This window comes from Macaca fascicularis, chromosome 2, assembly GCF_037993035.2.
Source record: "Macaca fascicularis isolate 582-1 chromosome 2, T2T-MFA8v1.1".
Classification (NCBI taxonomy): domain Eukaryota; kingdom Metazoa; phylum Chordata; class Mammalia; order Primates; family Cercopithecidae; genus Macaca; species Macaca fascicularis.
In genome coordinates, this window is record NC_088376.1 from 3,399,024 (window position 1) to 3,422,253 (window position 23,230).

Here is a 23,230-nt window from a genome sequence, read left to right on the forward strand (position 1 = left end):
CTGGTGAGCTCCCCTCCAGGTGGCTCTTCCCCTTCCCATTCCGCATTCTCCCGAGCACTTGGCAGAGACTCCCTTTTATTGGTGTGGGTCCTGCTGCATTTGAGGCAGGAGGTAGAGGCTTGGGGGCAACTTTGGGAATAGGATGGGAGGGAAAATTTGAGAGCAGACCTGAGTGGCTCCTTCGTGCCACCTCAGACTTCCTGGCTGTGCAGACACTCGGGCCAGCCCTCCGAGAGCATTCAGAGTCTCTGTGGCAGGTAGAAAGGAGGGTGCCTCCAGCTGCCGGCGGAGCAGCCCCTCCCTGAAGTCTGGACCCAGTACTCAGCACAGCTTCACGGGGATCTGTCCTGGCCTCGCTCCCCTCGCGGGCAGGTGCAGGGCTGTATGAGAAGGACCTGGGGCCTGGCTCCTCTAGGACCTGCTGCATAACCTGTGGATAGCCCCTTTCCACCTGGCTGGGCCCCGCCTTTCCTGTCAGAAACACATGGGGTCACATCAGTGATTTGGGTGACTGCTTAGCTCTACCCATATTGGTCACCCACTTGAGTTTTGCAGTTGGCAAGTGGTCTCAGCTTTCCTAACCGTGGTCTGCTAGGCCTGAGCCTTGGGGAGTCAGCAGGTGCGGTGGGGGTGGGGGACCTGCCCGCAGTACAGCAGGGGCCTGGCGCGAGGGTGACTTGGCTGTACTCAGTGAGATGGTCTGTGCTTTCATGTAGCTTGAGGAAGTCCTCAGACCCCAGGGCCATCTGGCCAGTGCACATTTATGCTGACAGAGGGAAGCGTAGGTTGGCCCTTGTGGGTCATTCACAAAAGCCAGAGGCAAATGAGTGCTGCTTTGAGATGAGCATTTTTTTTTTTTTTTTGAGATGGAATCTCGCTCTATTGCCCAGGCTGGAGTATAGTGGCGCGATCTCGGCTCACTGCAAGCTCTGCCTCCTGGGTTTACGCCATTCTCCTGCCTCAGCCTCCGGAGTAGCCGGGACTACAGGCGCCGCCACCATGCCGAACTAATTGTTTGCATTTTTAGTAGAGACGGGGTTTCACCATGTTAGCCAGGATGGTCTCGATCTCCTGACTTCGTGATCCACCCACCTCGGCCTCCCAAAGTGCTAGGATTTCAGGCGTGAGCCACCGTGCCTGGCCTGAGATGAGCATTTTTAAGATCCATGTAATCCCATGCAGTACTGCTGCTCTCTGAAGCCATCATTCAGCCTGAGCATCTACTATGTGCTGGGTGCTGTCCTGGGAACTTGGGTGTATCAATGAACAGAACAGACAGAACAGGTGAAAAGTCCCTGCCTTGTAGCACTTACATCCTGGCAGGAAGAGGACTAAATGAGCTCTTAAAAATGTCTAGTTCGCTGCCGGGAGGCACTGAAGTAGGGGTTCATAAAGGGTTAGGTTTCTTTTCATTTCTTTGTTCCATGAAAAGCAGATGAATAAATCATATAGTAAGTTAGCAGGTGAGTACATTGTACCGTGTGTCGGCAGGAGAAGAGGATGGGGGTGGTATGGGGGTGGTTGCAGTTTGTTTTTTGAGATGGAGTTGCACTCTTGTTGCCCAGACTGGAGTGCAGTGACGTGATCTCTGCTCACTGCATCCTCTGCCTCCCGGGTTCAAGTGATTCTCCTGCCTCAGCCTCCCAAGTAGCTGGAATTACAGGCATGTGCCACCACGCCCAGCTTATTTTTGTATTTTTTAGTAGAGACGGGGTTTCTCCATGTTGGTCAGGCTTGTCTCGAACTCCTGACCTCAGGTGATTCATCTGCCTCGGCCTCCCAAAGTGCTGGGATTACAGGCGTGAGCCACCGCGCCCGGCCAGTTGCAGTTTTTAATCGGATGGGCAGGGAAGCTGTTACTGAAAGGTGGCATTGAGTGAAGACCTGAAGGAAGGAAGGAGCTGGCTGGGCAGCCCTGGCAAGGAGCATCCGGGCGGCAGGCGCGAGGGGCTGCTGTGTCAGAGGCTCAGCGCAGTGGCCTGGGCGAGTGCAGTGGGCACCCGTGCCAGAGCTAGCAGGACGAGGGCAGCTCCCAGCCTGCATCGGAGTGAGGATTCCAGCTTTGACTGGCTCAGAGGAGGAGGGTCTGGCCTCCGTGTGGAGAGTAGACTGAGGGGCCATCACCCTGGCCAGGGGGAGAGAGGATGGTGCTGGGCCCGGAGAGGCTGTGGCGGTGGTGAGCGGTGGAGGGTTCTGGATCCATCAGGAAAGGGCTGTTACTAGGTTGGGATGTTGAGGTTTTCTCCACTGGAGTTTATTTATGCGTGGACTTGAAGTATGTGGCATCAAGAGGGCTAAAGACCACACGTTTACCTCTTTTGACAGCACTTGGGTTTGTAGTGAGCAGGCTCAGTGGGAGCTGTGCCCCTTAATGAAGGAGTCAGATAGGACAAGTGAAGCGAGGGCAACCCTGGTTCCTGAAAGATTGAGTATATTCTGGAATCAGCGAGACCTGGGCTGAAATCTGGGCTTTGGCCATCGACTGAGTCACCTTGGGCAGGGGCCTTCCCCTCTCTGGCCACAGCTGCCTCCTTTCCATGGGGCACGGTGATGGCGAGGATGAGATGAGCTCATGTCTGTCTACGTTGCTGCCTGACACATGTTTCCTTTCTTTGTGATCCCATGAAGAGCAGGTGCCAGTGTGCCATGTGCCTGTCATGTGCCATGCACCTGGTGTGAGCCATGTGCCCGTCGTGTGCTGATGTGGGCCGTATGCTTCTGATGTGAGCCGTATGCCTGTTTTATACAGTATGGTGCTGCCATGCGCCTGGTGTGAGCCTTGCGCCCATCGTGTGCTGATGTGGGCCGTATGCCTCTGATGTGAGCCGAATGCCTGTTTTATACAGCGTGGTGCTGCTTAGAGAAGTGCTGGATCCTGAACATTGCCTGGTGGGTGTAGCCTTTTGAGGTTACAGGAAGGGATTTAGTGAGAGGCTTTAGATGAGACATTAGGTGAATTAGGTGAGTGGGTTCTGACGTCAGGCGGGGAAATCAGCGTGTTGAACTCCTCCTGGCTGCTGGTGCCGTGTTTGGCCTTTTAAACACAGTGTCTCACCCACAGAAGGCGGCATCGGATGTGAGCAGTGCATCTAAAATTCCGTCTGCATGTTTCCTTCGTGCATTTTCCCAGTGTCCTAGAGCTGTCTGCAGTATTACTTACTTAACGTATATTTTAATTTGACTCCTGTATTAGTCCATTTTCACACTGCTGATAAAGACATACCCGAGACTGGGTAATTTATACAGGAAAAAGGGGTTTGTTTTTAGAGGCGGAGTAGCGCTCTGTCCCCCAGGCTGGAGTACAGTGGCATGATCTTGGCTCACTGCAATCTCCTTCCTCCGAGTTCAAGTGATTCTCCTGCCTCAGCCTCCCGAGTAGCTGGGATTACAGGTGCCGGCCACCATGCTCAGCTAATTTTTGTATTTTCTTAGTAGAGATGGCATTTCACCATGTTGGCCAGGCTGGTTTCAGACTCCTGACCTCAGGTGATCCATCCGCCTTGGCCTCCCAAAGTGCTGGGATTACAGGTGTGAGCCACTGCACCTGGCCAAGGAAAAAGGGCATTTTAATGACTTACAGTTCCTCGTGGCTGGGGAAGTCTCACAATCATAGTGGAAGATGAGGAGCGAGTCACGTCTTACATGGATGGCAGCAGGCAAAAAAAGAGGGGAAACTCCCGTCTTTTGTCGTGTTGTTGTTGTGCAGGGAAACTCCTCCTTACAGAACCATCAGATCTCATGAGACTTATTCACTATCACAGGAACTGCATGGGAAAGACCTGCCCGCACGATTCAGTTACCTCCCGCCAGGTCCCTCCCACAACACGTGGGAATTCAAGATGAGATTTGGGTGGGGACACAGCCAAACCATATCAACTCCTTTTCCTTCTTCTTTTCTCCTTAGCTCCTCCTGAGGTAGTATCTGTTGAAATCCAAGTTCTAAAGCGTTTTTCTTAGTACTTTGCACAATGATATAAGCCCATAAGTATTGAAGTGGTTGGTCCGTGTGCCTGCAGGACTCCCTTTTGCACCCCTCTGGATGTGTATCAATCTCAGGGAGCACTGGACGAGGGGCTTTGTGAAACCCAGGAGAGCAGGCAGCCTTGGAAAGCGGCTGATAAGGTTTGACTGTGACCCCACCCAAATCTCACCGGAAATTCTAATCCCTACTTGTCAGAGGAAGGGCCTGTTGGGAGGTGATTGGATCGTGGGGGCGGGACTTCCTCCCTGCTCTTCTCCAGAGTCAGTGAGCTCTCAGGACATCTGCTGTTTGAAAGTGTGTAGTGCTTCCCCCTTCTCTCTCTCTGTCCTGCTGCACCCTCTGCCGTGTGTCCCCTCCGCCATGATTGTGCGTTTCCTGAGGCCTCCCCAGCCATGCAGAACTGTGAGTCCATCAAACCTCTTTTCCTTATAAATCACCAAGTCTTGGGTAGTTCTTTATAGCAGTGTGAGAACAGACTAATACAGCAGCTGAGCCTTCCCCTGGAGTTGGAGGGATTGAGCCTGGCAGGGCTGTGTGGGGATCATGGCTCTCCTCCTTGGGCTCCAGCTGTGTCCCCAGCCCAGAGAACCAGGAGGGAGGTGGGGGGCCAGTCGGAACTGGGGCTCAGTGCCAGTTTCAAGAGAGGCGGGCCCCTAGAGGAGGCTGCGCACAAGGGTGGGGTGTGGGGGATGGGGACGAGCCTCGCGGCCCAGGCCACCTTCCTGCCTGCGTGACAGAAGCAGGAATCTGGCTCGGTGCCTCCTTTGGGTGTTACTCATGGTAAAACTGCAGTGTTCTTTGGAGGTCATAGGTCATGGGATGGAAGGACAAATCGAGGAATTTGGCAAAGAAGCCTCACAGCCCCCAACTGGTCGGCTTGGTGAATATGTGGACTGTGACCGCCCACCCTCAGATTTCACAGTGAAATCCTGGAACTGCCATTTGCTCTCTTCTCCCATCTCATCTCCTTCCTCTCTTTCCCTCGCCGACATACCTCTTCCCCTCCTTTTTATGGGGTGGAACATGTTATTTTGTAGAAAAACAGCTTCTACTGTCAGGAAAATTTAGTATTAAATGTCAAAAAGCAAAACGTGATTTATAGAAACGGCGAATTAAGGAATGCTTCTACCCACTGTGCAAGGATTATTTCAAAAAAGTTCATTGAAAGTATTCTTTAGTGAGTACCAAAAACAGGTGGTGAGTGACTCTGTGCATTTGTTTTGACAAATGCCTGCTCAGTGTGGAGAGATGGAAATTGGGACCAGGAGGCTGGAGCGGCGTGTGCTGGGTGGCGAGTGGCGAGTGGCGCTGGGGAGGGTGCGCCGCCCTCCCGAGGCCCGGCTGGGAGTCTGGGACTGGCTCTCCGACGGTGGCTGTGGGGGCTGGATAGTCTGTGTTAAAGAAATCATGGATTGATGCTTGTGGAACCCCTCAGGGTGTGTCACGGTGTCTGGAAGGCCATGTGGCCACATTCTAACGTCACTGTTGGCTGGTCACGAACACAGAGTCCAGAGGATAGCACAGACCCCTGCTTGCCCCCACCTCTCCTTTGGAGCTGCCTTGTGGTTTATTCCTCATCAGCCTGGAGGAGTGTCCGGGGCTCACCCCCTCTGCCTCTGCTCACTCCTCAATCCTCTCAACGTGTTTCTTTTCATCTTTCCCCTGAGTCTTGCTCTCCCTCCAGGGACATGGTGCCATCCTGCTGGTTTGCCATAGTTCCTCATGGTCATCCTGGAAGTTCATCTGGAAGGCCTGGGTGTTTGAAGGTCCACGAGGTGCTATACCTACAAGACAGACAAACTCTGTATTGCTATGCTAACACGGTCTTCGTCCCTGTATCCGCTTGCCAAAGACCCTCTTGCCATTGGAGGTGAGGAAGACACGAGCAGGGTGAGGGGAAGGAGAACTGGTCTGGCCATACTGGGCACAGAGAGGGCACTGGATCCTTTACCCGGGTCTTCTTTCTTCCAGCCGTGACAGCCTTGTCTTCCTGGAGACCGATGCTTGATTGTTGCTCTGTGAGGAGCACCTGGGTCAAAGGCAAATTGAGATTTTAAAAGAGAGAAGGGGTTTATTGTAGCCATTTATCCTCTCTTCATTATAGGCAAGAAAAAACCTGGTGAACCACAAGTGTGCTAGATGGAGAAGGATGAGAATAAATGTGAAGAGAATAAATCAGCAGGTGTGTGTGTGGTGGTGTATTAGACCATTTTTGTGTTGCTATAAAGAGATACCCGAGATTGTGTAATTTATTTTAAAAAGAGGTGTAATTGGCTCACGGTTCTGCAGGCCGTAGAGAAGGGTGGTGCCAGCATGTGCTTCTGGGGAGGGCCTTAGGAAGCTTCCGATCATGGCGGAAGGTGAAGGGGAAGCAGGTACATCACAGGGTGAGAGCAGGGGCAGGACAGAGTGGAAGCGGGTGGAGGTGCCACACACTTCTACAACCAGATCTGCCGTGAACCGCCTGTGCGAGAGCTAACTTACCTCCAAGGGGAAGGTGCTAAGATATTCATGAAGGATCCACCCCTACGATTCCGTACTTCCCACCAGGCCCCACTTCCATCATTGTGGATCACATTTCAATGTGAGATTTGGAGGGGACACACATATCATCCTCTCTGCCTCTTCCCACTCCCACGTGAGGCAAATACCCGTGGTTCCTTCAGTCGTGCCTCGAATTAAATGGTTTCTGGACCGCTTGCCTCCTTGGGATGCTCTAGAACAGGTGTGTCCAGTCTTTTGGCTTCCTGGGGCCACACTGGAAGAGGACGAATTGGGCCGGGTGCCGCAGCTCACGCCTGTGATCCCAGCACTTTGGGAGGCTGAGGCGGGCCAATCACTTGCAGGAGTTCAAGACCAGCCTGGCCAATACGGTGAAACCCCCCCTCTACTAAAAATACAAAATTAGCTGGGTGTGGTGGCACACGCCTGTAATCCCAGCTACTCAGGAGGCTGAGGCAGGAGAATCGCTTGAACCCAGGAGGCAGAGATTGTGGTGAGCCGAAATCATGCCACTGCACTCCAGCCTGGGTGACAGCGTGAGACTCCGTCTCAAAAAAAAAAAAAAAAAAGAAGAATTATCTTGGGCCACACATAAAATACACTAACATTAATGATAGCTGAACTAAAAAAAGAAAATTGCAAAAAACTCATATGTTGGGCCACATTCAAAGCCAGACTAGGCCTGGGTTGGACAAGCTTGCTCCAGAATTTGCCCATTGTCCTCCTGCAGTGTGACTCAAGAACCAAACCCAAGCAGTACCCTGGGGCCATCTGACAGGGATTGAGTAGAATGGGGTCATCTGTCACCTTCTTTCTCAGGGTGCCTAGGGGCCACCTACAGTGGAATCACTTGGGAGTGGTATTTTTTTTTTTTTTTTAAAGACACAATTTAGCTCTTATCCCCAGGCTGGAGTGCAATGGCACGATCTCGGCTCACCGCAACCTCCGCCTCCCAGGTTCAAGTGATTCTCCTGCCTCAGCCTCCCGGGTAGCTGGGATTACAGGTACCTGCCATCACACCCAGCTAATTTTGTATTTTTAGTAGAGACGGGGTGGGGGGGGGGGTCTCTCCATGTTGATAAGGCTGGTCTCGAACTGCTGACCTCAGGTGATCCGCCCACCTCAGCCTCTCAGAGTGCTGGGATTACAGGCGTGAGCCCCCGCGCCTGGCCGGGGGTGGTTTTTAAATGAAGATTCCTGTGCCTCACTGCCGACCCCGACTCTGTGCTCAGGACCCTGGAATCTGTGTTTTAGTAAAAGTCTCCCCAGCAAGAGCCCACATGTGCATGCAGCAGAGCTGGAGACCCCAGCAGAGCTGCCCTCCTGGTAGTGTGGGTGAAGCTGGCAGGCTTGCTGGAGACACGCTGCCCTGGTGACAGGTGACGTTGCATCACCCCCTGTCCGGTGGGTCGGTGTCTTTGCGTTACATTTGCTCCTACCCTGCCCTGGTCCTGTCAAGGTTTTGGACAACTGGAATAGAGCCCATCTCTGCTGACACAGTGGCAATCTTGAGGGAGTCCCAGAACGTTCATTGCAGATTGGTTACCTAGAAACTAGTGACTGTCCAGTAAGTGCGAGGTGGACATGAGGGTGAGGAGGTAGCAGGTCAGCGTAACGATTGGACGTCATGCCGTGAGGACAGTGTGGGGAGGAGGAGCTGTCGCTTTTGAACTGTCAGTAAAGTAGGTTGTGAGAATGGATATTGGACATGGTTTTAGAAATTAGCTGGGCAGGCTGCTTTTCCCCTCTTCAGCTGTTTGTGGTACTGCCTGGCAAAATTAAATTATTAGTACATCCAGGACATCCTGCAAAAGTGATAATTGACACGTGAGGGTGGGGCCCGGCCTGCGCTTCTGTCTTTTTCTTTCCTCATAAAAGCTGCACATCCATGATGACTGTTACCTTTCCCATTTAAAGCTAATCAAATTCAGAGCGTTTCCCACTTACCCTTGGAGACCTTTGTTTTCAAAGGGACCTCAAGTCACTGGTGGGGGCAACAGGCAGCCGCTGAGAATGACAGTGTTTCCAAGACCCGTTCGTGACCAAGCAAAGAGAGATCAATAGACCTGTGGCTCTGCCCATCTATCACTCAATTATCTGTCTGTCGCTCCAGGAAAACCTCATTTAAGGAAACACCTTTGATATCATTTCAGACATAAAATTTAGATTCGGGCACAGCTATTCTGAAGTAGTACTACAGGAGTTATTAAGAAATAATTTTTAGGCAGATAGTTAGGGTAAAGGTTCTCGGTGGAAATTTTCTTATAATAAGAAACAACCGCCGAACCATCTCTTTTCTAACAGAAAAGGCGGCTTGAAGGGCCGGGCTAGCAAGCTTTGATATTCAAATACTACCCATTAGAAACTGGGTTCACTCAACAGGGGATTCTCACCTTCTTCTCCTTGTCACTGGGTGTACCAAGTGTCATGGCCACCTCCAGATAACACCTTGTGTTCAGAACATCGGGGAGCCCCACGTTTGCATATTAAAAGGCCTAAACGAAGGTGGGAGGGCCAAGTTTTTCTGTGTGCTCTGTAAATAACAGCCTGGATGCAGATCAGGCCCCACCTCCTCCAGCGTCCCATGTAACCCACGACTTTTCCACCGCACTTCCTTTCTCTTTGTTCCAAGCCCCCGCCCTTGTCTCCGTACGGGGATCTGTTCTCTTCTTTCTTCCTTCTTTCTTGCCTATTAAACTTTCTGCTCCTTAAAAGCACTCCACGTGTGTCCATGTCGTTAATCCTGTCGGCACAAGACCAAGAACCCTGGTGTTCCTCCAGTCATCAAAGTCGTATCAGTGGCTGGGCGCAGTGACTCACGCCTGTAATCCCAGCACTTTGGAAGGCCAAGGCAGGCAGATCATGAGGTCAGGAGACCGAGACCATCCTGGCTAACACGGTGAAACCCCGTTTCTACTAAAAATACAGAAAATTAGCCAGGCGTGGTGGCGGGTGCCTGTAGTCCCAGCTACTTGGGAGGCTGAGACAGGAGAATGGCGTAAACCCGGGAGGCGGAGCTTGCAGTGAGCCCAGATCATGCTACTGCACTCCAGCCTGGGAGACAGCAAGAATTCGTCTCAAAAAAAAAAAAGTCATATCAGTAGTTTGCAGGTTGGGTGTAAAATTGAGGCAACAGCTCCTACTGACAAAGTGAGATATTGTAGCCCGGCTCTGCGGGGCGTTCTATCTAGCAGGTTAAAGGTGAGAAGGAGACCTGTGCTCTGGAATGTTTACAGTAAGTCCCATGTGGAAGAAATCTCTCTCTGGGTGAGGGCTGGGACGGAGATGGAGAAGCACATGACATGCCCAGAGGAGATGCTGGGGTGGGAAAGAACTGCTGAGTTCCCAAGTGCTGTGGGGCCACGGGGCAGCATTCTGTGTCTGGAACGGCTGTTCCATCACGCCGCCCCTCTGCCCCTTTCTGTGCTCGTTCCTACCTGCAGCAAGCATGTACAGAGCCTGCACTGCACGTGAAGCACTCGACTGAGAGCTGGGTGTGCAGCAGTGAGTAAGACAGACAAGGGCCCGCCCTCATGGTGCCTTACAGGCCGGCTGGGAGCTGGGGAGAGATGGGCAGTAAGGGACTAAACACTGAAAAATATGACATATCTGCTGATAAGTGTTATGGAGGAAATGAATCTGGTCATGCAATAGGTAGGACTGGTGTGTGTGTGTGTGTGTGTGTGTGTGGTGTGCATGTGTGTGGTGTTGGTGGTGAGGGTGGTAGCTACTTTTTTGGTGAGGGAAAACCTCTGGAGGTGACATTTGAACTGATACCTGGACGGCTAGAAGGATTCAGGCAGGAGAAGGTTCTGGGGGAGGGTTCTCTCAGCAGAGTAGCCAGTGTAGAGGCCCTGGGGTGTTCAGGTGTCTGGCATGGGTGTAGGAATGAGACTCCCAGTCCGTTAGATTTTTCTTTCCTCCTGGAAACGTGCCTTCACATTCATGGTGCAGATTAATTGGAAAGCAGTGTTTTATTTTGTTTTCCCAGAAAGTCATTTTTCCTCCAGTTCTTGTTGGAGTCGCTGACAAGCCTTGGGGAGATCAATACGTGATGTAGCTCTGCCTGTCCGTCACTCAATCATCTGTCTGTTGCTCCAGGAAAACTTCCTTTAAGGAAATACGTTTGATATCATTTCAGACATGAAAATCAGGACACAGAATAGCTGTGCCCTAATTTAAATTCTGTGGGGCCTATGGTAGGGTCTACTGTGTCCCTACCCACCAGCCTCAGAGCCTGTCATTTCGTTTGCTTGTCCTCCGAGTGTATGGATACCGGGCATCACAGGGCACCTGCCCTTGCTTCGAGAAGGCGTGAACAGCTCCTCCTTGGGAACGTGCCAAGGAGGTGTCGGTCCTGAAAGACCTGTCCCGCTTCTTCAGGTCAGCCTTGGTGTCCTGCGGCTTGACAAGGCTTCAGAGTGGGAGAGGCCATTTCCAACTGGGAGGCAGTTGTCTTTACTTAGTGACTTTTCTGATACATTTCAGAATTGTGTTTGATCTACCTATAGGTTTGGATCGTTTTAGTGACTTTTTTTTTTCCTTTTGAGACAGAGTCTCGCTCTGTTGCCCAAGCTGGAGTGCAGTGGCACAATCTCGGTTCACTGCAATCTCCACTCCCAGGTTCAAGTGATTCTCCTGCCTCAACCCCCCTAGTAGCTGGGATTACAGGCATGCGCTACCACACCCAGCTAATTTTTGTATTTTTAGTAGAGACGTTGGCCAGGCTGGTCTCAAACTCCTGATTTCAGGTGATCCACCCACCTCAGCCTCCCAAAGTCCTGGGATTACAGGCTTGAGCCACCGTGCCTGGCCTGTTTTAGTGACTTTTGAAGCATGTTTTGCAAATAGGTACTCCATGCTAAGCATGAAGAGTGTGGAAGGAACCTTCTAGGTGGGCCCTGGGCAGCCCCCAGCAGAGGTGGGATCCAGATGTGGGCTGAATGTGGCAGGAGGAAGGGCCTGGAACTACCTTCCAGTGGAGCATTGCGGCAGCGCTTTTTGAGACTGGTCTCACTCTGTCACCCAGCAGGCTGGAGTGCAGTGGGGAGATCTTGCCTCATGGCACACTCTACCTCCCAGCAGGCTGGAGTGCAGTGGGGAGATCTTGCCTCATGGCACACTCTACCTCCCAGCAGGCTGGAGTGCAGTGGGGAGATCTTGGCTCATGGCACACTCTATCTCCCAGGCTCAAGTGATCCTCCCACCTCAGCCTCCTGTGGTGCACTACCCACACCTGGCTAATTTTTTGTATTTCTGGTAGAGATGGAGTTTCACCATATCTCCCAGGCTGATCTGGAATTCCTGAGCTCAGGCCATCCACCTGCCTCAGCCTCCCAAAGTGCTGGGATTACAGGCGTGAGCCGCTGCACTGCCTTTACCAGTTAGCTTTTATTAGTGCCTATAGTATCTTGGCACTGTGTAAATACAGAGTGTATTCTTTTCTCTAATCTAGGTGTTCTTGTGTGGAAAAAACTTCCCAACTGTTGGAACGGAGTACTGGCGGTGTCAGCTGTCCTTTACTGAACTCCCGTTATGCTTCTCCTGAGAGCCCTGGGGGACAGTCACATGACTCCCGCTGTGCGGAGGAGTTAGGGTGTTGAAGTACTTGGACCAGGGTTGCCAGGTGACTAGGTGGCATCTGAGCATCTGAACCCCAGACCGTGCTTTTCATAATGAGTTCATTCTTGAGTCTCAGGAGGCACCGACTCCTCATCTTCGGGGTGATTCCAGCCTAAATGTTGTGCCCACTGAGCTTGGATGATAACTACGCGGGAGGCGAGCTGGCCAGCCCACTGGTGGACATTTCTGCTGATGGCAGACCTTCTCGCGGAGTCCGGATGTTGTTGCGGAATCCTTCCTGCCTGTGCTCCAGGCAGCCGCTCAGGACAAGTTGAAACCTGTTTGTGGTTCCTGCAGGAGGTGGATTCAGCAGTGGCAGGGGCACCAGGATTGCTGGACTTGGGCAGAGAGTGCCTCACCTTTGTGCCATCACCTTCCCTCCAGTAGCTGTGCTGGGGGATGGTCTCTGGATGAGCACGGGGAGGAGATGGGCAAACCCCTGGCCTCTGGCCGACCTGTGGCATTGCTGTCTGTGGCCAGAGGAGTGGCTGTTCTTTAAGCAGGCCTTGGGCTCTCCTGGAAACCTGGCATCTTTCCGTGCTTGGGGCCAGCCCTTGCCACGTGCCTTCTTGGCTCGGGAGTGTGGCTGCCACCTGATGCCCAGTGGGGCAGGCCAAGTGATAAAATGGATTTTCTCCACTAAATGCAGCTAAAGGCTTGGCCTGACTTTGTGTCCCCAGGGAGTGTTTACAGGAGCGGTGGCCTGGCTCTCAGGCATCTCAGTGCCAGCGAGCACAGGGCTGGGTGGCAAAGGTGCCTGCTTCTGCCTGGCACCAGGCTCTGCCACGACCGGTGCTTCAGCCTCTCTGCATCACACGTGCTGAGTTTGCTGTGCATGCTGGAATGTGAGGCAAGCGTCACCTCTTTCCCCTCCTCCCCACACTGTCCCTTTTGGAAGAGTTGAGCCTTTCCAAGGTCTTTTATATCACACAGAGGTTTCTTGGTGACGTATTTTAGTTTGAACAACGAAGTACTGTTTGATGACATCTTTACCTAAAAAGAAAGCTCAGTCATTACTGAATTTAGATGCAGAATTAATTAAAAATAAAAGTAGGCAAAGAAATTTAACACAGATTTACTCATTATTTCTGGGGGAGGATATTTCTGGGGCGGGATATTCCTGAAGGTTGGTGAATGGCTACAAATGTATGATTATAGGCCGGTGAAGAACCCTACTATGAGAAATGTTGTTAGGTGATTAAAAACAACACCCAACTGCCTTCATGATATGAACACGGGTTCTTGTGGGTTGGGTGACATTTCTGATGCCAACATTCTACATAAAATCACAGGGAACTGTATCGAACACACCCTAAACAGCTGGTGAGGAGGATGTGCTCTGGGTGACTCAGCTTGACTCTAGGCTTCATAAAGGCATTGCTGTTGGTGCACACGAAGGGTCTGAAGAGAAATTATTTTGTAAGCTGGGTGTGGGAAAAATAGTATTTTATAATCAACAGGATTTTTAGTATGTGTATGTAAACAAATTAACAAAACCTACAAATCGTGATCAGACTTTTTTGTCTGCATTCCTAAAAATCATATATTCCAGGTTGGCATTAAGCATTGTTTTGGTTCTTCTCATTGGCCGATTGCCTTCAGTATGGGAGTCATCTTATATTCCTGGATTCCCAGGTTGTATGTTCTTCCTGCAGCTCTCGAGATGGGGAACTTGAAAGGGAGGAGGGGAGGACGAAGGGGTGGCCTTTTCTCTCCCCTGTGCCTCTCATTTCCTCTCTTCACTCTTGCTTTCCTGCTCCCTGCCCCACTGCCAGGCATCAGCCCCTAGTCTGGGCAAAGGGCCCCGGAGTATGGCGGATGCCAGCCCGTCCTTGGGAAGGTTAGTTTGCAAACCTGTTGTAGTTTGTGGGAGGCTTGGGTATTTTGATTCACACTTGCTGTGTCTGTGGTTTGCCTCTTGCTGCATAAAGTCTATTTCATGAAACATACTCATTTATCTTTAAGCAGATTTATTATATGAAATATTCATGGGTGCAGGCTTGGCAGCCCAGCATTTGGAACAATGTGCTGAGTACAGTTTGTCCTCGTAAGTCTATTAATGCTGATGGGATGCAGTTGTCTCCTGTGAAGCTTTGGGGTGAGATAGGGCCAGTAGGGAGTGAGCTGGCTGAGGACAGCTCTTCATCTCCCTTAGTTTGGCTGCAGCAGCCCTGCTCTGTGTGTCTGCCTGCGCAGACCCGTTCTTTCTCTTCCTGCTTAGTGAATACAGAGGCCTTCCGTTCTGCGAGAACCCTCTTGTCAGCTTCCAGGTCCTGTGTAATTCCAACGAATAGGGATGATTTGGAGGTATAACGAGGCTCAGAGGGAAAAGCTGGCTTAGGAGAGAAAACTGATCTGTGGGGAGAGGGCATTTAGGGGACTGGGAGGAGGCTCCATACTAACACTTAGGAATAAGCACAGTGTGGCAAGCCCTGGGCTGAGTGTGTGTTCCAGATAGCCCTGGCAGACACCACAGGAACTACGTGTTGTCAGTCCTGTATTACCCATGAAGAAACTGGGGCTCGGAGAGGTTTAGTTACTTGCCCAAAGTGCAGTTCACTTAGTTTAGCAAACCTGTATGGATGTACGGATGGCCTGTCATGTGGCCAGTGGCTGGATACAGGGCACAGAGCAGTCATGGCCTCTGGCTAGAAGGAGTGCCCCATGCAGCAGACAGAGAGAAACAGAGCCCTGTAAAGTGAGTCAGACAGGGTAAGTGGAGCCCCATGCGATATGGGGTGTTAGGAAGGGCATGGTGAATTGTGGAAGGCTGTGGGAAGGCTGGAGGGGAGGGTTGGAAAACCGGATAGGATCTTACCAGGCACATGGGGGCTGGGAGAGGTTATTACAGACCCTGAGCCAAGAAGGCAAGTGGGAAGAGCAAGTACAGGCGTACAAGGATGTAGGTCTTACAGGTGTGGCCAGCAGATGGGAGACTGCCTGGTTCAGTGCTGCCCAGTCACAAGAGGCAGGGAGGGCAGGAGATGTAGCCAGAGCCACTACTGCAGGGGCTTATAAGCCTTGCTAGAGGATTTGGACTGTAACTAAGGGAGCAAAGAGTCATTGGAGGTCTTGAAGCCAAGGAGAGAGAAAAATGAATTTTTCTCTTTGGAAAACAATTCTGGAGGTGTAACAGAAGCTGGAATGGGGAGTGGGGAAGGCAGGAGGTAGGGAAACCTGTCAGAGAGGTCGCAGGGGCAGGGGTGACAGGAAGTGGAGGGGGTGTGGGAATGAGAAACATAATTTGAGATTTCTGTTGGGAAATAGCAGGAACTGGTCTGGATTAAAAAAGTATTAAAAAACAAACAAACAAAAAACAAAAACCAGCAGCCAGAAAAAGGATAAAGGAAACCAGGACATTAGAAGAGAAACGTGAAGATATTTTAAAGTGTTACATAAAACAAGTTTTACAGAATGATTAGGACCAATGTGGTATAAAAGTTTTTTTAAGTTTAGGCCGGAGGTGGAGCAAGATGGCCAAATAGAAGCTGCCACCAATCACCCTCCTCACATTCATCTGGGAGATAATCAGGGAAAAGAACAAGAGTCTCTGCTTGGTAATTCAGAGAATTCTTGCAGATGTGATCTAAGACCATCAAGGTGGTACGTCTATGAATCTGCAAGGACCACAGCATTGCTGGGCTTGGGATGCCCCCTAATGCAGATACAGCTGCAGTGACCAAAAACTTACATCACAACACCCAAGTCCTTTGAATACCTGGAAAGCCTTCCCAAGAAGGATGAGTACAAACAAACCCAGACTGCAAAGACTACAATAAATACCTAACTCTTCAATGGCCAGATAAATACCTAACTCTTCACTGGCCAGACACCTACAAACATCCACTAGCATCAAGACCGTCCAGGAAAATAGGACCTCACCAAATGAACTAAATAAGGCACCAGGGGCCAGTCTTGGAGAAACAGATATGTGATCTTTCAGACAGAGAATTCAAAATAGCTGTTTTGAGGAAACTCAAAGAAATTCAAGATAGCACAGAGAAGGAATTCAGAATCCTATCAGGATAACAAACAAGAACAGTCAAGCAAAAATTCTGGAGCTGAAAAATGCAATTGACATACTGAAGAATGCATCAGAATCTCCTAATAGTAGAATTAATCAAGTAGAAGAGTGATATAGTAAGTTTTAAGAGGCTATTTGAAAATACAAAGTGAGAGCTGGGAGGATGGCTTGAGCCTGGGAGGCAGAGGTTGCAATGAGGCAAGATTGCACCACTGCACTCCAGCCTGGATGACAGAGCCAGATCCTGTCTCAAAAAAAGAAAGCAAGAAAAGCAAGCAAGCAAGCAAAAACAGTCAGAGGAGACAAAAGAAAGAGTAAAAAAGATTGAAGCATGCTTATGAGATCTGGAAAATAGCTTCATTGGGGCAAATCTAAGAGTTACTGGCTTTGAAGAGGAGGTAGAGAGAGAGACAGCCGTAGAAAGTTTACTTAAAGGGATAATAACAGAGAACTTCCCAAACCTAAAGAAAGATATAAATATTCAAGTACAGGAAAGTTATAGAACACCAAGCAGATTTAACCCAAAGACGTCTACCTCAAGACATTTAATATCAAACTCTCAAAAGTCAAGAATAAAGAAAGGATCCTAAAAGTAGCAAGATAAACAACATAAAATAGACCTCCAGTACATCTGGCAGCAGACTTTTTGGTGAAAACCTTACAGGCCAGGAGAGAGTGGCATGACATACTTAAAGCGTTGAAGGGAAAAAACTTAAATAGCATATATGGCAAAAATATCCTTCAGGCTGGGTGTGGTGGCTCATGCCTGTAATCCCAGCACTTTGGGAGGCCGAGGCGGGCGGATCACTTGAGGTCAGGAGTTCGAGACCAGCCTGGCCAAGACGGTGAAACCCCGTCTTTACTAAAAACACAAAAATTAGCCAGGCATGGTTGCAGGCGCCTGTAATCCCAGCTACTCGGAGGCTGAGGCAGGAGAATGGTGTGAACCTGGGAGGCGGAGCTTGCAGTGAGCCGAGATCATGCCACTGCGTTCTAGCCTGGGTGACAGAGCGAGACTCCGTCTCAAAAAAAAAAAAAAAAAAAAAAAAATCAGACAAGAAGGAGAAATAAAGATGTACCCAGACAAACAAAAGCTGTTGGATTTCATCAATACCAGACCTATCGTACAAGAAATACTAAAGGGATTTCTTCAGTCTGAAATAAAAGGATGTTAATGAGCAATAAGAAATCATCTGCAGGTGAAAAGTTCACTGGTAATAGTAAGTGCAGAGAAAAACACAGACTGTTAAAACACTATAATTGCAATGTGTGTACTTCTCATATCTTAAGTACAAGGATGAAAAGACAAATCAAAAATAATAACTTTTCAAGACATAGACAGTACAGCAAGATGTAAATAGAAACAACAAAGTTAAAAAGTGGGGAGATGAAGTTAAAGTATAGAGTCTTTTTTAGTTTTCTTTTTGCTTGTTTTTTAGTATGTTTGTTTATATCATCAGTGTTAATTTGTCATCAGTTTAAAATGATGTGTTATAAAATATTATTTGCAAATCTCATGGCAACCTCAAGTCTAAAAACATACAATGGATATGAAAAAGTAAAAAGCATGAAAATAAAACATAACACCAGAGAAAAACACCTTTACTAAAAGGAAGACAGGAAGGAAGGAAAGAAGGAAGACAAGACCAGAAAACAAATAACAAAATGGCGGGAGTAAGTCCTTACTTAATCAATAATAACATTGAATGTAAATGGACTAAACCTTCAATCAAAAGAAAAAGAGAGAATGAATAGATTTTTTTTAAGACCCAAGGATCTATTGCCTACAAGAAACACACTTCATTTATAAAAACACATATAGACTGAAAATAAAGGGATGGCGAAAGATATTTCATGCCAATGGAAACCAAAAGGGAGCAGAAGTAGCTATGTTTATATCAGATAAATCGATTTCAAGAAAAAAATTTAAAAAGAGACAAAGAAGGTTATTGTATAATGATAAGGGGTCAATTCAGCAAAAGGATAGAGCAATTATATATGCATCCAACACTGGTGCACTCAGATGTGTAAAGCAAATATTATCAGAGTGAGAGATGGAGATAGACGCCAGTACAATGATAGCTGGAGACCTCAACACCCCACTTTCAGCATTGGACAGATCATCCAGACAGAAAATCAACAAAGAAACATCAGACTTGATCTGTACCATAGACGAAATGGACCTAATAGATACAGAACATTTCATTCTGTAGTTACAGAATACACATTCTTCTGCTCAGCACATGAATCATTCTCAAGGACAGACCATATGCTAGGTTGCAAAACAAGTCTTAAAACATTCCAAGAAACTGAAATAATATCAAGTGTCTTCTCTGACTACAACGGAATAAAACTAGAAATTAATAACGAGGAATTTTGGAAACTGTACAAACACATGGAAACTGAACAATATGCCTCTGAATGACCAGTGGGTCAATGAAGAGATTAAGAAAGAAATTGAAAAATTTCTTGAAACAAATGATAATAGAAACACAACATGCCAAAACCTATGAAATACAGCAAAACAGTACTAAGAGAAGTTTATGGCTATAAATGCCCACATCGAAAAAGAAGAAAAAGTTCAAATAAACCACCTAATGATGCGTCTTAGAACTAGAAAAGCAACAGCAAACCAAACCCAAAGTTAGTAGAAGAAAATAAATAATAAAAATTAGAGCAGAAATACATGAAATTGAAACAAAGCAATACAAAAGATCAATGAAATGAAAAGTTGTTTTTTTGGTATTTTGAAAAGATAAACAAAATTGGCAAACTTGTAGCCAGACTAAGAACGAAAAGAGAGAAGGCCCAAATAAATAAAATCAGAGATGAAAACGGAGATACTACAATCGATGCTGCAGAAATTCAAAGGATCGTTAGTGGCTACTGTGAACAACTATATACTGATAAATTGGAAAAACCTAGAAGAAATGGATAAGTTTCTAGACATATACAACCTACTAAGATAGAATCATGAAGAAATCCAAAACCCAAGTAGACCAATAACAAATAACGAGATCAAAGCCATAATAAAAAGTCTCCCAGCAAAGAAAAGTCAAGGATGCAATGGCTTCACTGCTAAGTTCTACCATTTAAAGAAGATGTAATACCAACCCTACTGAAACTATTCTGAAAAATAGAGGAGGAGGGGATACTTCCAAACTCATTTTATGAGGCCAGAATTACCCTGATACCAAAAACCAGACAGACACATCAGTAAAAGAAAACTACAGGCTAGTATCCCTGATGAACACATGCAAAAATTCTCAACAAAATGCTAACAAACCAAAGTCAGCAGTACATTTAAAAAAAATTATTTATCATGACCAAGTGGAATTTATCCCAGGGATACAAGAATGGTTCAACATACAGAAACCAATCAGTGTGATAGATCATAGCAACTAAATGAAGGGAAAACACCATATGATCATTTCAGTTGATGCTGAAAAAGCATTCGATAAAATTCAACATCCCTTAATGATAAAAATCCTCAAAAAACTGAGTATAGAGGGAACATACCTCAATATAATAAAAGCCATATGCAATAGACCCACAGCGAATATCCTACTGAATGGGGAAAAACTGAAAGCCGTTCCTGTAAGATCTGAAATAACAAGGATGCCCACAGTGTTGAATAGTGACATAGTACTGGAAATCCTAGCTAGAGCAGTCAGACAAGAGAACAACATAAACGGTATGCAAATGGGAAAGGAAGAAGTCAAATTGTCCTTGTTTGCAGATGATATGACCTTATATTTGGAAAAAACTAAAGACTCCACCAAAAAAACTATTAGAACTAATCAATACATTTAGTAAAGTTGCGGGATAGAAATTCAACATACAAAAATCATTAGCATTTCTTTTTTTTTTTCTCATTCATGAGATATTTATTAAAATAACACATTTAGGGAAAAAAAATCAATACAATGTATACATCATTACTGAAAACTGTATACCATCACACAAAAAAGGATTTTATTTTGGGAAATTGTTTTCTAATTTATGGCAAGTTTTACTTTCAGAAATAAAACCACAACAACACAATCTAACTCAATCTTAAAGGCTGGCATGCTGAGCAAGGAATGTTCTTATTCTTTCTAGGAGCTCCTTCTTTACACTGTCAAGCACCAGGGCTCTGCCTGTTGGAGTGATTTCAGCCACCAAGTCATCAACAGTAACGTGTTCTAGTCCTTTTTCTTTAATTACCTCTTTACAGTGTGCCTTCAACTGATCCTTCCAGCCACATTCAATTAATTTAGCTCTCAGCAACTCTTTGAGGCGTTCTCTTTCTCCAGTTTCTATCAACTTTTGGTTAATCCCTGCTCTCATCTGCGCATCTTTGTTCATCTTGCTAACCACACTCTTCGGCTGCCCGGACTTAGACCCTCAGTCATCATTAGCATTTCTATATGCCAACAGCGAACAATCTGAGAAAGAAATCAAGGAAGTAATTCCATTTATAATTGCTACAAGTAAAATAAAATACCTAGGAATTAACCAAACAAGTGAAAGCTCTCTAGGATGAAAACAATAAAACACTGATGGAAGAAACTGAAGAGGACACCAAGAAATGGAAAGATATGCCATATTCATGGATTGGAAGAACCGATATTATTAAACTGTCCATACTACCCAAAGCAATCTACAGATTCAATGCAATCCCAATCAAAATACCAATGACATTCTTCACAGAAATAGGAAAAAAATCCTGAAATTTATATGGAACCACAAAAGACCCAGAATAGCCAAAGCTATCTTGAGCAGAAAGAACAAAACTGGTGGAATTACATTACATGATTTCAAATTGTACTACAGAGTTATAGTAACCAAAACAGCATGGTTCTGGCATAAAAACAGACATGTAGACCAATGCAACAGGATAGAGAACCCAGGAACAAATCCATACATCTACAATGAACTCATATCTGACAACGGTTCCAAGAACATACACTGGGGAAAAGACAATCTCTTTAATAAATGGAGCTGGGAAAACTGGATAACCTTAGGCAGAAGAATGCATCTAGACCTCTCTCTCTTGCTGTATAAAAAAATCAAAGTGGATTAAAGACTTAAATCTAAGACCTCAAATTATGAAACTACCAAAAGAAAACATTGGGAGAACTCTCCAGGACATCGGACTTGGCAAAGATTTCTTGCGTAATACAACACAGGCATAGGCAGTCAAAGTAAAAATGGACAAATGGGATCACATCCAGTTGAGAAGCTTCTGCACAGTGAAGGAAACAACCAGCAAAGTGAAGAGAGAGCCCAGAGAATGGGAGAAAATACTTGCAAACTGTCTATCTGACAAGGGATTAATAACCAGAATATATAAGGGGCTCAGCATCACTGATCATCAGAAAAATGCAAATCAAACCTACAATGAGATATCATCTCACTCTAGATAAAGTGGTTTTTATCCAAAAGACAGGCAATAAAAAATGCTGGGTGAGGATGTAGAGAAAAGGGAATCTTCATATACTGTTGGTGGGAATGTAAGTTAGTACAGTCACTGTGGAGAATAGATTGGCGATTCCTCAAAACACTGAAAATGGAGCTACCATATGATCCAGGAATCCCACTGCTAGATCTATACCCAAAAGGAAGGAAGGAAGTAAATTGAAGAGATATCTGCACCCCCATGTTTATTGCATCTCTGTTCACAATAGCTGGGATTTGGGAGCAGCCTAAGGTTCCATCAGCTGATGAATGGAAAAAGAAAACAGTACGTATACACAGTGGAGTACTATTCAGCCATAAATAAGAATGAGATCCTGTCATTTGCAACAACAGTGATGGAACCAGAGGCCATTTTGTTAAGTGACATAAGCCAGGCACAGAAAGACAAACTTGGTGTATTCTTATTTGTGGGAGGTAAAAATTAAAACAGTTAAACTCATGGAGATAAGAGATTAGAATGATGGTTATCAGAGGCTGAGAAGAGTAGTGGAGTGAGTTGAGGGAGGAGGAGATGGTTAATGGGTACAAAAAATATTTGAAAAGAATGAGTAAGATCTAGTATTTGCTAGCACAATAGGATGACTACAGTAAAAAATAGTTTATACATTTTCAAATAACTAAAAGAATTGGATTGTTTATAACACAAAGGATAAATGCTTGAGGTGATGGATACCTCACTTACCTTGATGTGATTATTATGCGTTGTATGCTTGTATGAAAATATCTCACATACTCCATAAGTATCTACACATACTCTGTATCCACAAAAATTAAAAATAAAAAAATAGTAACAAAGTTTTTCTAAGTTTAATAGTGTTTTAGAAATTAAAAGAGACCCAGGAATAAAAGGAAAGGTGAACTAAGAGAGATATAGGTTAAAAAGAAATATAAGAGAAATAAGCTATATATAAGAGATACAGGCCAGGTGCCATGGCTCATGTCTGGAATCCCAGCACTTTGGGAGGCTGAGGTGGGTGGATCATCTGAGGTCAGGAGTTCAAGACCAGCCTGGTCAACATGGTGAAACCCCATCTCTACTAAAAGCACAAAAATTAGCCAGTCGTGGTGGTGGGCGCCTGTAATCCCAGCTACTTGGGAGGCTGAGCAGGAGAATCACTTGAACCTGGGAAGCAGAGGTTGCAGTGAGCCGAGATTGCGCCACTGTACTCCAGCCTGTGCAACAAGAGCGAAACTCTGTCTCCAAAAAAAAAAAAAAAAAAAAGATACATATATAAGACACAAGGGAAATAGGCGGGGCGTGGTGGATCACGCCTGTAATCCCAGCCCTTTGGGAGACCGAGGCGGGTGCATCGTGAGGTCAGGAGATCGAGACCATCCTGGCTAACACGGTGAAAGGCTGTTTCTACTAAAAATACAAAAAATTAGCCCGGGGTGATGGCACGCATCTATAGTCCCAGCTACTCGGGAGGCTGAGGCAGGAGAATCGCTTGAACCCGGGAGGTGGTTGCAGTGAGCCGAGATTGCACCACTGCACTCCAGCCTCGGTGACAGAGCGAGACTCCATCTCAAAAAAAAATGGGGGGGCGGGAATATAGGCCAAAAGCAGAAGCAGCAGTAAGGAAGAGCTGGCAGGGTGGTTTATAGGGCCACGGCAATCAGTGGCTCTGGAAGTGCAGGTA

General features: G+C 47.0%; 1 protein-coding gene, 1 long non-coding RNA gene and 1 pseudogene across 14 annotated transcripts in view; 1 reads left to right on the forward strand and 2 right to left on the reverse strand.

The window, feature by feature from the left end:
* Positions 1 to 23,230, reverse strand: part of LOC135969585 (uncharacterized) — a 305,912-nt gene that overhangs the window by 219,027 nt on the left and 63,655 nt on the right. The gene's annotated exons all lie outside the window — the stretch shown is intronic.
* XXYLT1 (xyloside xylosyltransferase 1) overlaps positions 1 to 23,230 on the forward strand; it is a 196,281-nt gene that overhangs the window by 20,125 nt on the left and 152,926 nt on the right. For 2 of the 13 annotated variants that reach the window (XM_074030742.1, XM_065539690.2), the window contains exon 1: positions 4,262 to 4,384. The exons of the other annotated variants lie outside the window; for them this stretch is intronic. Coding sequence is in view for 1 of the 2 variants with exons in the window: in XM_065539690.2 (XP_065395762.2) it covers positions 4,343 to 4,384 (42 nt within the window). In the remaining variant the exon portion in view is untranslated. Of the gene's footprint in view, positions 1 to 4,261; positions 4,385 to 23,230 lie in introns of those variants that run through there. 13 annotated transcript variants of the gene reach the window in all.
* Positions 19,987 to 20,521, reverse strand: LOC102135614 (transcription and mRNA export factor ENY2 pseudogene; annotated as a pseudogene).